At 46.1% G+C, this 16,745-nt stretch overlaps 2 protein-coding genes across 2 annotated transcripts; both read left to right on the top strand.

The window, feature by feature from the left end:
* The first annotated feature begins 7,262 nt into the window (after window positions 1-7,262).
* LOC136194858 (uncharacterized) lies at window positions 7,263-10,032 on the top strand. Its single transcript, XM_065984109.1, has 3 exons — window positions 7,263-7,573; window positions 7,987-8,080; window positions 9,580-10,032. The coding sequence occupies exons 1-3, from the start codon at window positions 7,263-7,265 to the stop codon at window positions 10,030-10,032; spliced, it is 858 nt and encodes a 285-aa protein (XP_065840181.1).
* A 2,376-nt stretch (window positions 10,033-12,408) lies between these two features.
* LOC136194857 (uncharacterized) lies at window positions 12,409-15,402 on the top strand. Its single transcript, XM_065984108.1, has 2 exons — window positions 12,409-15,133; window positions 15,371-15,402. Exons 1-2 carry the CDS (start codon window positions 12,409-12,411, stop codon window positions 15,400-15,402), a joined length of 2,757 nt encoding a protein of 918 aa, XP_065840180.1.
* The last annotated feature ends 1,343 nt before the right edge of the window (window positions 15,403-16,745 follow it).

Below are 16,745 nucleotides of genomic sequence, written 5' to 3'. Positions count from 1 at the left end.
AGTAGCGATTCAGCTTTGCGCGTCGATTTCTAGCTACATTACAGTACGGATCGCGAGAATCTCCGAGTCGCTCTATAGGGTATGCAAAGGGGCGCAGCAGAACGGTTTCGCCGGTATAGAGATCTGCGCTCGTGTGCGCTTATCTCGCACCGCACTCGCCGACTACTGCCGGCGAAACCGTTTTGCAGCGCATACCCTATAGAGCGAGATTCCCGCGATCCGTGTAGCTAGAAATCGACGCGCAACGCTGAATCGCGTGTGCACTTGCTACTTCGCGCGTGCACTTGCTACTTCGCGGCCACTACGTCATCCAATTATCGCCCACCCAAAATCGGGGGGAGCGGTGCACAACGAGATCAAAGGCATGTCCCCAGACCCTCTCCCCGTAGTGATATTACGGAGGGGGAGGGGCCGGGAACGAGACTAGCTTGATCGCAGGCGGTTGACTTTAAACCAAGAGACACTTTTTGGCTGGAAAATGACAAGTATACAACTATATGACAGGTTCCGTAGATAGATGATAACGCGTTTTACAGTTCACTCGTTTCTTGAAGTTTTACGTCAGATGTTGTGTGAGTCAAATGACTGCTTCATCTTAAACGAACACGTCAGCCAAGACGCCTTAGAAAATTACTTTGGTCAACAGAGGGGTAAGGGTGGAAAGAGTGACCATCTATGGAGTGACAACCCGTCCAACGCGCAGTATTTTTATACAACTTAGCGTCTTTACGACTACAGATGCTACTTTCCAGCCTTTTTCGTCTCTGTCATTCAGAAATCCGTTTGCACAAATCCCTACACGGGGAAACAGCTTGAGACGAAGACGGCTGTTTGCTGAAGAAATAATAGATTCGACTCCTCTGTCAAAGCGGCGATGTACCAGTATAAGAACTGACGTACGTCAATAACACATTGCAAACACGTTCTATATGACTTATTTTCAAATGCGTTGCTTCCTCTGAATTGCTATAATAGTATTAAAAAATAACCCAACTTTGTTCGTAAGTTTACTTGCTTTTTCTAAGATTATTGCTCTTAGGAGCGGCCGTCTTTTTCTCCGCTTTCCATTTCTCCAACCGAACTGAAGTTGTTGAAAACCCAGTGTAATGCGCATGCTAACAAACAGCTCTAGAAAGCTTAACAACAAAGGCTCGTCACAAAGACACACAAGGTCAGAGACCGTTCACTGCGCAAACGCATAACACAAGTTTTTGAACAGCCCATTATGCCAGCTGCCAAACGCAAACATTTTGCGACACCCACTGGAGCGTGGAAGGACTTCGACCAAAAGAAGCGCTATCATCTTTTCAACGTCGCGTTGCCGTGTTTGAGACCACAAAGGTTTTCCCTCTGTCGGCCACCAGAAGTAAGTCAGGTTCTGCAGTTACGCTTTCTATTAGCGACATAACCTCTTTCATTTGCCTTTTGTAATGAAATGAACTCAGCGAATACTTCTGTTTTCATCGGCAAATTATTGACTAACCTAAAACTTTAGTATCTTTAATTAATTAAAGGCAAGTGAGTCTACCATAATTAATTTTATTTAAAGATTGGGTTTAATTTTTCTCTGGATGACATTACTGATTTGGGAGATTTTTTTCTTTGCGGGTTGGGTTTAAATTGTTGCATCATATTTTATTGAGCATTTGCGGAAGACAAGATGTCTTGAATTCTTGCGGTGAGTGAAACACAATACTTATGATGTTAAAATGTCTAAATAATAAAACACGCTCAAAAAACATTGATCCATGTTCTATCCATTCGCCGAGCAGCAGATTTGATTGTCGTTAAGGAACGCCTGTAACGTTCGATCTAACGATGACGGTTCCAAACTAACGAGCGCTAATAAACAGAACAGTGGTCTTTTGTCATTTTATTACGTATAAGACATTATTTGGGGTAAGACCTTATACTAGATACATACGTATGTATTAAATTATTATATTTCTCGGTGGCTTCGTTCCGCCGGTTCGACGCTCCTTGCGTCGAACGCTTCAAGCACTTGGCCGCTAAAGTAAGGTGAGTTCTGTGTTCAAAAATAGTAGAAAAGCCTACTTCGCATGTTACGCGTCCCTGAGCGAAGGGATCCGCGCAATTTTGCATTTCTTCGGGGTAAAGACCCCGAATGACGGCCTTCAAGGCAGCGGGCCAACAATAGGTTGGCCCGTTTCTTTCGAAGAAGCCATCCGCGACCTTCGCGCGCCCTAGCCCGGCGCCGTACTAGAAAAAAGGGTATAAATCGATTGATCGTTTGAGCGCGAGCGTGTTGCGCGTGACTTCGACTCATCCGCATCGTGTTTTTCAGCGCGAGATATGCTTTTGCACGCCGCTCGCGATTGCTTTCGGGACGCCCGTGGCGCTTCTTCATGGACGCTGCTGACAGCTTTCAGCAGCGTCTTGATCTTCTATGGGAAAACGTAGCTGTTGAAGAGAAACTTATTATTTATTCGTATATTACGCTTCGACCGCTCCTTACTTACCCAGCGTCGTGGCTTTCCTTTTTAAAGGTTTTTAGCGCAGCAGGCATTGTACTTCTTTTCTTGGGAACGAATAAAGGAAATGCTATATTGACAAGGACATATTGCCAAATCAAAAAAGGGAAGCAAGCGCAAGGAACTTCGCGCTGCTCGAAAACGCGCCTTTTCGGAAAAGACCGCGCTGCAGAAAACCCGCACTGTCCAAGCTCGTGTCAGGCTAGCTCGCTCTCCTTCTCAGATTTGGTCTATACCTCGCTAACCTGCACCGACAACGGGCTTACGAACGCGCGATTACTTTGCCTTGATCCCTCCTTTTCCAAATAATCAGCTGTGGTCAGTGTTGAGGAGAGCAGATGTAGCTCATCTAGTAGCCGGAAGCTGCACGTTAGGACTCGATTCTCTAGCGCCCGACGACGCTTTTGCTTCCGCCCTGAGTCCTAAAGTGGCAAACAAGACCTAAGCTACTAGGATAATTGCACTAGGCACTTTTCGAGTCGGCTTCTGGTCAAAAACCCCACACGCAGCAATCTACCTTCAAAAGCAACTCCTCGAATTGTTGTTTGTATTGGTTTCTGCTGCTAGAGTAGAAAGAAACGACTTTTGAAAAGAGGCGTTTTTCTAGCGATCGGTCACAACCCTCCCCCCCCCCCCGCGACGAACGACACGGACGCTAGAGCGCTTTCAAGTTCGGAAGTTTATGCGTGGGCGCACTGTATCGAGTTCTTTTTGCGGGAGAATCTGAAATTCGGGAGTCATTTTCGCGGTACTTCTTGTTGATCCGGCAAACAACATCTCGGCTCAGTTTTGTCGCCGCACAAACACGATCAACAACTCTTGATGTGCTAAATTTATGTTTCGAGTCACGTTCGCTCTCAAAAAACGCGTAAACTGTGTGGACCAATTTCTTTTCTTTTGCAGTGATTCGCTTGCCTCGAGCCATACAGAGTTACTTGAAGAGGCTTAGCCCAATGGCAGAGCAACGTTCGTCACCCGCCCCCAAAGATTCTTTTACGAAGGTGAGAATTATTGCGTCGTGCAATGTACGAAGCTGTACACAATCGAACTTATGCCTACAAAACGCATGCATTGACAGCGTATTCGGTTCATCTCATTACGATTAAGAGATGGAGCTAGAGCTAAGAATAGAAACGGGACGTGGAGCCAAATTTCATTATCTACTTCTGAGTACAAAGTCAGGTGGAAAAAGGTAGTCGTCTACAGCTGTCCACCGAATCCTGGATACCGTACAGCCGGTATATTTGGCGGCGAGCAATTTTCGCGGATTTTGCGGGACAGGCCCTGTCCGCGAAAATTGTTTCGCAAAATAAAATCACCACGTGTAGACAGATTAGCGCACGTTGCCGATTCTGCGCGCTGCCGTCCCATGTCGTTGTATCGGTACTTTCCGCGCGTAGACGAAGTCGTTCTTCCTGCTATTGATGGACCACTGGCGAAGGAGATTCTAGCTGGAGCAATAGCAGGAGCTAACCGCGAAATTCGAGCCGCTCAACGCGAAGGAACAAAGGCGGAGAAGCAGAATAGATTGCAAGTCCCTTACGTCGTCTTCACTCCTAAAGAAAAGGCTGAAATAGGAAAAATAGCGGCTCAACATGGAATTGCGGCGGCGATTCGTTACTTCTCGAAGAAAGGTTCTCGTTTTGCCGATCTGAAAGAAAGTAGTGTGCGCTCATGGAAGACGAAATATCTCTCCGCTCTGGAGAAAGCAAAAGACGGCGGCGCAGTAACTGAGTTGCCTCCTGAAGCCTGAGGCAATCCCCTTCTGCTAGGAAAAAAGCTCGATGACCAAGTGCAACAGTACCTGAAACAACTCCGAGCAAGTGGAGCGGTATTAAACTCTTCCATTGCCCTTCCTAGCGCCAAAGGCGTCGTGCAGAATTTCGATAATACTTTGCTACAGTCTGATGGCGGTCATCTCAATCTAACTCGAGTGTGGGCGAAGGGGTTGTTCAGACGAATGGGGTACGTCAAGAGAATGGCGACTACAAAAGCCTCCAAGACCGAAGCTGATTTTGAAAGTTGTAAAGAGCAATTTCTCTTCGACATAGAATCGATTATTGAAATAGCATCAATTCCTGATTAGCTGGGACCAGACTGGAATAAACTGCGTCCCTGTTTCGAATTGGACTCTGGCTCTTAAGGGTCCAAGCGTGTTGAGATTGCTGGCGAAGATGATAAGCGACAGCTAACAGCTGTGTTCAGTGATTCAATGGCAGGTATTTTTTGCCTGCTCAACTGATTTATCAAGGGAAATCAAGCAGGTGTCCACCTACTGTGCCTTTTCCATCAGATTGGCACGTCACGTTTTCCGAGACACATTGGTCAAACGAGAAAACCATGACAGCTTATTTGAAAGTTGTATTGTATTAAACCTTTGTAAGTACGCCGGGGACCACAGTGTCAGAACTTTTCTTGTTTCGTTGTCTGCCTTTTAGAGGACTTAACTAAACTAGCTAGGTACGTACTTTTTGTGAATAAAAACACCTGTCCCTATAAGAAAGATTGCTATAGCAATTTTAATTTTGTGAAAGCGTTAATTTGCGACGTCATAAATAGTAAAACGTTCTTTTGGACTGATTTTTTTCTGTAGCCAGACGAGACATCAAGAATGTATTTAGTAATACAGAAACTGTTGCTATGGCAACCAAAACAACAACAAAAAAGTTTAGGTGTGGTAGTTATTGAAACAAGGTTTCTGCACGCACAAGAAAACGCCGCAGCGATCGCATTTGAAAGACGGCCTGCTTTCGCAGTTCTTGGCGCGGCACCTTGATGTAACAATGGAATTATCTAAACTAATACTTAATTTCCTAAAATAAGTTTTGGTGTTTGAGCCTTGCAAACAAGAGATATCGATTGAGGCAATAGAATACGCCCTCTCTGCCCTACCCGTTGGACTGTGAGATCCGCAGCACTCAATGCAGTTTTAGGAAACTTTGCTGCAATTGTACAGACGCTTGAAGAAATAGCCGAAGTGTGCCATGATGACCATGGCCGGCGAGTTAATGGTCTTCTCTCTTTGCATGAAAAGTGACACTTTCTTTGGTTTAAAGTTGGCTTTTTTCGTGTTCAGTGCTACAGAGCAAACTTCAGTGAATCTGCAGCGAAACACTTCAGTCCAAGAAGCTGCTCTAACTTGTGCTGAATTAGCTGTGAGCTATTTGAGAAGAAGTCGAAGTGACAGATCTTTTGACGTCTTTTATTCTTCAGCAGAGCAAGAGGCAGATCAATACAAACAGAAACCTTGCCTGCCACGGTACAGGCAACCACCGAAAAGGATAGATGTCGGTTCCGCACCCCACGCTTTTGAAACTCATGAAGTCTACTATAAGTCGCATTACTACTATGCGCTAGATCTCACAATTGAAGAAATGTGCTGACGATTTGAGCAGCCATCTATGCTATTACCAAAAGTGATAGAGATTTTCTTGATAGCAGCAGCAAACGGCAATGACACGAGAGCAGCTGCGGTGCCTGAGATAATTCGATCAACCTATGAGCATGACCTTGACACACGAAAACTGGAAATTCAGGTGCTTCCTAATCTAGTCAATGGAAATCGTGACACAAACACTGCTGTATGTTTATACGACGTTTAGAATAGGTTTCATCGGGCACATTTATGCTATTGGATCATGCTATCATTATTCTCACTGGAAACCCGCAGAACGACGACGAGAGACAGCTCGTAATTAGCTTGACAGAGCTAAATAACATATTGTGGGACCTTAGGCAAGAATTAGAGCATACAGTTACTCCTTCACGAAATAAATTGCTTTTTTAAGCAGAGATCGCTTTGAGCAGCACGTCCTTACATTGGATGCTCGCAGAAATGAGACTGGCTGTTCGTTGTTTACCGTCGAGCAAGAACACGACAACCTGCCGGGACGTCCGCGCTATGCTATTCAAGAGATTGGATTTTCATGGACAGATATTGCTCGATTAATCGGAGTTTCCGTTCGAACAATTTTTAACCGTCGAATCGCTTTTGATATGCCAATAAGTGACCAAGAACTTGACAGAATAGTTGAGAGCATCATTCACTTGAATGACCGAGCGGGTGAACGGTTGGTGGCAGGAGAGTTGCGACACAGAGAACATCGAATACCGTATTGGAGGATACGGGAAAGCCGTCGATCCAATACGCCGAGTTATCAGACGACGTCGCGTAATTCAGCGTCGCCAGTAGTGCACCGGGCGCAAACTGTCTATGGTGAGTTAGTCAAAAACGAACTTCGGTATAGCATGAATTTTTGTTTATTAGGCGGAAATCACAAACTGATTGACCCTTGGAGAATTGTCATTCATGGAGGAATAGACGGTTATTCTTGGTTGATAGTGTACTCGCAAGCAAGTACCAACAACCGCGCGCATACGGTGCGCGTTCTTTTTGAAGAGGCTGTGCGTGATTACGGTACTCCGTCTCGTGTTCGATCCAATCACGGCCTAGAAAACATTGACGTTGCTCGTTATATGCTGGTTGATCGCGGAACGGGAAGAGGAAGTGTGCTGACAGGACGTTCTTTCCACAATGCAAAAGGTACTGAATAGTCCACATGTCTTATCTTTTTCATGCTAATGTTTCTTGCTGGTTCGTCCACTTATTGATTATTCATGAGAGAATTGAGAGGCTATGGAGAGATGTGAATGTTACCGTTGTTAACATGTTTATGATGTAGACCGAAGGAATGGTCGGCAGATAATCATCCCATAAGAACAGAAAGACATCGTACTCCGAGAATTCTGTTTCTTACAGGCCTGCAATACATGATTGAACACGATGCAGCAATTGATTTCGGAGCTGAAATGGAAGACGAAGAACTCGTTGCTCAGATTGGAGAGAAGATCAGCGCAAAACAGTGTGAATTCGAGGGCTCGTCAAAGAAAGAGGCGAACGCAGAAGTAGAAGATGAAGACGAGAAAGATAAAGAAGAAGAGGAGGAAGAAGAACCAACAAGCTCTGTTGAGTCATACAGTCACGCGATGGACGTCACACACCAGTTGTATCTCTTTGCTATGGAGAAAGAAGAAGTAGAATTGGCTGAAAGTTTTTTCATGTTGGAGGGCAGCTGCAGGAGGCAAAATTAAAGTGCAGTGGAACCTCGGTTACTGGCCACCTTGTTAGGACGGCCACCTCATTAATCCGGCCGCTATGTTTCAGTCCCGTACGTCGCGCGCACAGTACAGCGGTCAGGCTGGGGCATAAAACGTACCGTGGAGGGGGGAAAAGAAGGGAGAAGAAAAAGGAAGGAAAAGAAGTTTAAAAATAAAGTAGAAGGCGGAAAAAGGTTCTTATAGCATTTCGCACCTTGCCAGTTAACGGGCGACGTTTTTTAAGCCGCTACGGCGCGATTCGCTGACAGGTGTCGCACGTCATGTGACTAAGTAGCGCACTGTACCACTTTCGCTTGTTCTGCACAAGGGATAGAACGCGAAAAAAGAGTAAAATCGTGATGTAGAGCTTAGCTTTAATGTTAATTTTAATATTTAGGCAGATTAAAACAGATTCAGGACGGACGAAAGCAGACACGTTGTTAGTTAAAGGAAGAAAGGCTGAGTCGTACGACGGAGTGGAGAAAGAGAAGGCGAGCTGAGAATGCTGCGGGAAAACCAAAACAAAGGAAGGCGTACGAGTGCAGCGTCTGCTTCGAACCCTGCAACGCGACGACTGGTCACTTCCGTTGCAATGGATACAGATACTGCCCCAATGCGCTGGGGAAACTTCCCAAGGATCAATGGATCGCAAAGCATTCTAGAAAGCGAACAGTGAATTCTACTTCTATGATTGCATGATTTATACTTATCTAATTGTGTGATTGTCTGTTCTTTTCGCATGTGCCGCCCCTCCTGTAACAGAGCATATCTAAGCATTGATACGTCCGTATCATCATCGACCTGAATAAATTAAAAACGGGTCATAAGAGCCAATTAAAATAATTAAATAAAATAATTACCGTATTCTGCCGAGTAAACGCCTATCCCTGAGCAAGCGCCCACCCCCCTCTTTCGTGCGAAATTAGTGTACAGGGTACATTTGTATCCTTGTGAACGCCCATGCACGCGTATCATCTTAGATTTCGTGCACGTTGCTTTTCATTCAATTAAGCGGCGCATGCCTGTTTGACAGTTTCCATTGTTACGTCATTCGTTGGCGCAACTTCAAGATGTCGAAGCGACATTCGTCTTACACCGTCGGATTCAAATGCATGGCCGTGAAATGGCACAGATTGCACGGCAGAAACGTCTCCCAAACGGCAAGGGAGTTCGAGGTCGACCGAAAACGGATTCGCGAATGGGAGAGAAACTTCGATGAGTTAGCGAAGCATGATGTTGGTGCATCGAAGAAAAAGAGGAAGCTTCACCAAGGGCGTGAGGTCGCATCAAAAGAGTTAGACGCTTCCCTTTTCTCATATCTCGAAGAGGAACGGGCGAAGGGCAATTCCGTTTCAAACAAGGAGCTTCGGGCACGAGGAAAGGAAATTGCTGGCGGCTTGCAAATGCAAGGATTTGCCGCCAGTTCCAAATGGCTGTGGCGGTGGAAACGATTCCACGTGGGATATCGATCAAGAACGAACTCATCCCAGTTTGTCCCGGCCGATTTCGCGGAGAAACTTGCAGCATTTCGCCGGTAAGATTTGCCTTTTCGTACATAGCAGGGGAATCTAATTTTTGTGACAGTTCCGTTATTGCTGCAAGGATCAAGCATTCCATTATCCCCGACAAAATTGTCAATATGGATCAGACAATGGTTCGGTTTGACATGCCCTGCAGGAGGACAAACGAGTTGAAAGGAAAAAAGACTGTTCGAATAAAAACTTCTCGCGCGGAAAAGAAGGGGTTCACTGTTGCGCTTGCTTCAACTGCTGCAGGGGACAAACTTCCGGCATTTCTGATCTTCAAAGAACGCAGCGGCCAACTTGGGCAACGAGTGAGGAGAAATTTGATTTATCCCGGTAATGTTCGCGTGTTTGCATCTACCAATGGCTGGATGACCCGTGAACTGTTCCACACTTGGTTGAGAACGGTATACAAAAGTCATCAACAACGAAAGTTGCTTATTTTAGATGAATATCGCCCTCATAAGGCAGACGACAGTCGAAAAATTGCGTCAGAAGAATGCAACTCGGAGATCGTTCTAATTCCGGGTGGGTGCACGTCGATAGCCCAGCCTATGGATCGGTCGGTGAACAAGCCGTTCAAGGAAAGCATTAGGGAGTCGTGGTCGAGCTGGATGAGGCAGAACGGCGGAGGGAAAACACCTGCTGGCAATTTGAAACAGCCAACCCGACAAAATGTTATTGATTGGGTAGCAGAAGCTTGGAGAAAAATTTCGCCCGAATTGCTGGTGAAGTCTTTGCTTGTTTGCGGCATTTCCAATGCACTTGATGGATCAGAAGATGACCTCCTTAGCGACGATTTGCCGCGATTGAATGAAGAAGACGAAGGGGGGAATGAATCAGACGAAGAGGACTCTCCATCTGACTCCGATGACGACGACGACCTCAGCTCCTTCGGTGATGAGGAAGACGATGACTGAAACATTCTCATTGTGAACAGTCTGTGTGAATCTTATATGGTATATATCGTGCGAGTGGTACAGCACCGGTAGACACTAAACTGCTCTCTTCATGTGAACTTAGATTGGGTGGGCGTTTACTGGGATATAAATCCTAGGATAGTCCGAGCAAGCGCCCACCCCCCTCTGAATTCTAAACTTATTGCAAGCGCCCATGGGCGTTTACTCGGCAGAATACGGTACAATTTTATGCTATTTGGCATTTTTCTGTCTTCTTTTTCTGCCCTTTGGCATTTTTTGTTTCAATTTACGTGTTGGGCCTAATCTTTTTCTGCCAGTTGGCAGTCTAACTGAAATAAATGTCAGAACAACCGCGTACTGTAGCCTGTTTCGAAATAGCTGCGCTCACTCAAAACCGGGAACCTGATATCCGGGACTGGTTTTCTCATGACCTCTTTTCGAAATATGCGACGCAAGCGATCTCCCACTAAATCTGCGCATCACCAGCAAAAGAACTCTAAAGAAAGAACCTCACTTTCGACTCGGACGCGGCTATCCGACCAAACGGCGCAGAAAGCGCCGTTTCTCGGCGAAGCGTCTCCAGCGTCGTCGGTTCTCTCTCTCCATCGAAGCGACAACCGCCATGAAGACGACTCAAAGCCTAAGACCACGCGTTTGCTTCATGAACCTGTGCAAATAACGCCTTTTTTTAGAACCGAATCTGCTGATGAGCCGTTTGTTGCAACTGATCATGGCGGAGGTCATAACGCGACACCGCAATATCATCGCATCGATCATCTCTACGCTCGAAATGACAGCAATGAACAATCTTGAAGGGGTTTTCCACAACAACCAAAGAAGATAAATTTTGTTTGACGTCCAAACAGACGACGACGACAACGAGCAAGTCGTCTATTCTATTGCTGACGTTACGCACGACCACATTTACGTTGGAACGCTTCCCTTAGCTGACACGTCCCAGTACCTGCGAATTCTGAAACTTATATTTTGCGACCCTTATTTCCTTTGTTCTAGATGTGGACAAACTGTCGAAGCCGAGGAACACCGTTTCTTTGTCACTGCATCACTGCAACAAATTCCACATCAGAGCATGACCCGACAAATGACGTCAACGATGAATCTGTAAGGATTTTTCCAGTTCCTGACATGGTGGATGACGATGAACAAGCGCCGAATTGTTTTCCGCCCCAAGAAAATTCACAGCTCCACGTCCATGCTGCGTACAGGTTAGTGAAACAAATTTACACAATATTTTACATTTCATGATCTTCAGATATGAAACTGACCGTCCCCTGCCGAGCAACGTAGGATCAATGACAGTTCAGTGCGAATTCTGCAAAGCTCTCAAATGGCCGGGAGAAACAGAGGGACTTTGCTGCGAGAAAGGAAAAGTGAACATTCCTCTCTTACCCAAACCACCCGAGCCTTTGGCGTCTCTACTCCTCGGACAGCATTAAGGTTCGCGCATTTTCTCGGTAACATTCGTAGTTACAACTCGGCCTTTCAAATGACATCAATGGGATGCAAACAAGTATCGTTTCTTGGCCAGTGGAACCCCTGTTTCAGAATACAAGGCCAAGTGTATCACCTTATTGGATCTCTTGAACCTTCCCAAAACGGCCAAAACAAATTTGCTCAAATTTACTTTGTTGACGACCCATCTGACCAGGCCGGTCTGCGATGTGCGGCTATTCCAGGACTCACTCCGGCAACTGTTGTCGATCTGCAAATGATGCTTCAGGCACAGAATTCCTACGTCCGAAGCTTTCACTTTGCTAGGGAGATGCTTTCCAGAAACAGCGAATCTTTGAAAGTCGTCATCGATGCAGATAAAAGACCAACCGGCGAACACGAACGACGCTACAATGCTCCACAAACTAACGAAGTTGCTGTTTTGATGCTCGACGAAAAACACGGAAACCGAGACATCGTTCTAAAGCACCGCGAAGAAAGACTTTAACGAATTGCAGAAACCCACAGAAGCTACGATCCACTTCAATATCCTCTCCTTTTTCCACGAGGAAAAGACGGCTGGAGTATTGAATTGCTCACAACTAAAGGAAAGAAATTGACGCCAATGAAATTCTATGCTTTTCTCATGATGTTTCGCCCAGATCCTGACTTTAACACGTTGCTGCGCTGCGGAAAACTCATGCAGCAATTTATTGTCGACATGTACGTAAAAATTGAATCAGATCGCCTCAATTTTCTTCGGCACAATCAGAAGAAACTCCGCGCAGAGAATTACTCCGAGTTCTCAGACGCGCTGTCCCGACAAGATGCAGATCCCGCCAACATTGGCAAAAAAGTAATTTTGCCAAGCAGCTTTACTGGAGGACCACGGTACATGAATCAGAGAGTTCAAGACGCTATGCTATGGCTTACGTTCGAAAATTTGGCCGGCCTACGTACTTCATCACACAAACGTGCAATCCATCTTGGCCAGAGATCGTACAGCATCTTCTTCCGGGTCAAGCTGCGCACCAACGGCCCGACATCGTCGCTCGCGTTTTCCATTTGAAATTGACAGAAATGATGGACGACCTGACGAAAGAATGCATCTTCGGACCTGTTCGAGACCACCTCCACTGCGTCGAATGGCAGAAACGGGGACTTCCTCACGCCCACATACTTCTTTGGCTTGAATCGAGTTGCCGAGTCTACGGTGACACCATTGACAAGGTCATTTCAGCTAAAATTCCGTCCAAGCAAGAAAATCCTGTCTTACACGATATTGTCATGAGGAACATGATCCACGGTCCTTGCGGGCGCCTCAACCCCCAGTGCGTATTCATGAAGGATAACTTTTGCTCGAAGAATTTTCCGAAAGACTTTATTTCCGAAACCATTTGCGCAGATGACGGATATCCACTGTATCGCAGACGTAAGCCGTGCGGAGGCGGACACACCGGAGTAAAAAAAGTTCGCGGCAAAAACGTTACCGTCGACAACCGGTTTGTTGTACCGTACTCTCCGTACCTGTGCGAAAAGTACGACTGCCACATTAATGTCGAAGTCTGCAACAGTATCAACGCAATCAAATACGTCATCAAGTACGTGAACAAAGGCAACGACATGGCAGCATTTGCTTTTCAAAGACACAACCCTTCAGACGAAATCGACATCTTTCAAGCGGCACGTTACGTCAGCTGCAGCGAAGCTTGCTGGAGGATATTCGGATTTCACATTCATAAGCATTATCCGGCTGTCATCAATCTTCAGGTTCACCTTCCGAATGGTCAAAGGGTACTTTTCACACCAGAAAACGCTCAGGATAAAGCACAACATCCACCAAAAACTACTCTCACCGCTTTCTTCGCTCTTTGTCAGCGATACAATTCTCCACAAACAAGTAACATCACTTCTGCAGACAGAAAATTCGTTAAAAATCTTCTCTACTCAAATGTTCCACAATACTTCACTTTCGTCGATAAAAGCAAAGTTTGGAAACCCAGGATACGAGGAAGCGCGCAAGTTCTCAACGCCGACGGCGAAATGATCTCTTTCAAAAGCAGTTCTGCGATCGGCAGAGTCTACAATGTTCATCCAAGACAAGCGGAATGCTTTTTTCTCCGACTTCTACTTCATCACCAAACAGGTTGCTGTTCATTCGAAAACCTCCGCACAGTCGACGGCAATCTCTACCCCAGCTTTCGCGAAGCGTGTCGAGCTCTTGGACTGCTCGAAGATGACGCTCATTGGAGAACTGCAATGGAAGAAGCCTCCGCCCACGCCTCGCCTCATTCTCTGCGCGTCCTATTTTCTATTCTGCTCACTTCCTGTCAGTTGGCTGATCCACTTCATCTATGGGAAACGCACAAAAATTCAATGACCGAAGACCTTCTTCATCGCTATCGTCAAGCAACGCGCGATTTTGACGCTCCTTTCACCCCGGCATTGTACAACGACGCTCTAATACGAATTGAAGACATCGTGCACGAAATATCCGGTGACAACCTTACTCATTTTGGCCTTCCTACTACAAACAGAACTCATTCTGATTCCGCCGCCTCCAATTACGCTAGAGAGACTGCTTACGACGTCGCAGTTCTTCGGCAATTTCTTGAGGAAAATGAGGAAAACCTTACAGTTGATCAACGAATTATATACGACCGAATCATTCAACTGATTGACGAAAAACGCGGAGGATTCTTATTCATCGACGCACCAGGAGGAACAGGAAAAATCTACCTTGCGAAAATGGCTCTCAGTCGCATTCGAAGTCAACCACTTATAGCCCTCGCAACGGCCAGTAGTAGAATTGATTCGCAACTACTCCCCAATGGACGAACATCACATTCCACATTTAAAATTCCTCTCGACCTTACCTCCTCCGACCAACCCATGTGCAACATCAAGAAAGGAACGCAAACGGCAAAATTAATCAAAGAATGCTCGGCAGTCTTCTGGGATGAATCAACAATGATGAACAGGGTTGCACTCGAAGCGGTCGATCGCACTTTCCGAGACATACGAGATTCTCAGAAAATTTTTGGCGGAGTTTTTTTTGTCCTTTCCGGAGACTTTCGCCAAACTCTTCCAGTCATCCGCGGAGGAACACGGGCAAACGAAATTCACTCTTACCTGAAATCATCCCCACTATGGCATTACGTGGAAACCCATTCTTTGACAACGAACATGAGAGTTCACCTACACAACGATCTCAACGCAGCAGCTTTCTCCAATCTTCTCCTCACCGTTGGCGATGGAAGAATACCGTGTACAGTTGACACCCAAACAATCACTGTACCTGAAGAATTGTGTCATATCGTTTCTACAGACGACGAGCTCTTCGACAAAGTTTACGACAACCTGGAAGACAACCACGCCAACATTGACTGGCTGATGGAAAGAGCGATTCTGGCACCTCTCAACGAGACCGTCAACGCCCTAAATAATGTTCTACTCAATAGATTTCCAGGAAACGACGTCAAAACATATAATGCAATTGACAGCGTTCCAAACGAAGATGATTCTACTCAATATCCTTTGGAATTTTTGAACTCTCTGCAGCCATCGGGAATGCCACCCTATCAACTTCGTCTCAAAATCGGTTTGCCTGTCATGGTCCTTCGCAATCTTGCTCCAGGAATTGCAAACGGTACAAGACTCATCATAAGGAAGACTATAGAAAGATGTTTAGAAACCGTCATCTCCACCGGCTCACGAAAAGGGGAAATACTCTACCTTCCAATGATAGCTTTACGTACAGGGGCCAGATTTTCTATGGCACCTAGACGGGTACGACAAACTTAAGCCCTACGGCTTCGCTATACACGGGTGCATAGACGGGTATAATAAAAGTTCGAATTTCTTTGTATTTTAGTTTAATTTGCAGGTTTTCTGGATGAATTCTTTGGCTTGAAGTAGCATCAACAAATAATGACCCAGCTGTAGTTGCCAAGTACTACTTGGATTGCGTCAAACGTTTAAATGACAGGGAGAAATTCTCTAACTACGCTTTAATATTTGACTCTTATCTGAAGGACTTCCGAGGCTACTCTCTGTTCGCGTTGACTTCATACTCTGGAAAACGCCTATATCTCCTTACCGGGCCGTCGCACGTATGCGCAGTTGGCAGCGTTCGAGAGCTCCTATCGGCCGCTTTCCCTTTTTTAGGGACTTTACGGTACTTCCAATGTCGTCGTGGTTGCGTTTTGGGGTATTCGCCTCCTCCGCCCACGTCCCCACCCCCGCATTCATTAGTGTACACCCACGTCCTAACGCCGTCATCAGCTAATGCAATTAGGGTACTCTCGGCACGTGTATTTTCTACACTGAATTCTACACTGACAGCGTCGATTCATTCATGCCCGCAACTACCGCTCGGTCGGCTCCGTCCATTTCTTCACTGTCAGAGTCGGATCCTTCATCTTCGTCGTCGCTAACCCGCAAGTCAACCAAGACCTGGTCCACCGCGTCTTCCAGCATGCCGTCTTTCTTCCAAAAATTCTCTTCTTCCTTTCTCGCATGGCTGCAAAAATTTCGCCACACATCTGGCGTCACTCAGTCGAAGGCAGCGGGTACAAGGCGTTCCAAATCTACCAGTTTGAAAGTGACATTATTTTTCCTAATGTACCCTTTGACCTTCGACCAGACGAGCTCAATAGGATTCAGCTCACAGTGAGCGACAGGAGTGCGTATAACGTCATGTCCAAAGCGCTCGGCGATGTCGTCCGTTACGTAGGACTTCCCAGGTTTCTCTCCCTTAATTTTTTCTATTAAGTCCCTTTTCAGATCCGTCCATGACCATTCGACCCCTCTTTTCGCCAGCCACTGCTGCATTACAGCTTTAGTCGATGAAGTTGTGGGAACAGGCTCCGCGACTCGATTATGATAAGGAGCGTTGTCGATGACAATGACTGACTTCGATGGCACATTTGGCATGAGTTGCTGTTCGAACCACTCCTCGAAGTGCTTGGCATTCATTTCGTCATGGTAGTCGCCAGTCTGCTTTTTGCTGCGAAAAACTAACTGAGCGTTAGGGATTTCTCCCCCTACAATACAACATTATCCTGTGTACAAATAAGAATCCGAAAGATTACCGGCATGCAGAATAATTAATCGTCTTCCTCTTCCTGACGGACGTTTCCAACCGCCACTGCCGTCTTCGTCTATCCAAATTCGCTCGGGCGCGACATGGGAGTTTACCCAGGTTTCGTCCAGAAATACGAGAGGACGGCCCTCACTTCTAAATTTTCGTATCTCTCTGA

This window comes from Oscarella lobularis, chromosome 13 (genome assembly GCF_947507565.1).
Source record: "Oscarella lobularis chromosome 13, ooOscLobu1.1, whole genome shotgun sequence".
NCBI lineage: Eukaryota > Metazoa > Porifera > Homoscleromorpha > Homosclerophorida > Oscarellidae > Oscarella > Oscarella lobularis.
Note: the sequence above shows the minus strand (reverse complement) of the source record. Positions and strands in the feature narration are given on the sequence as shown.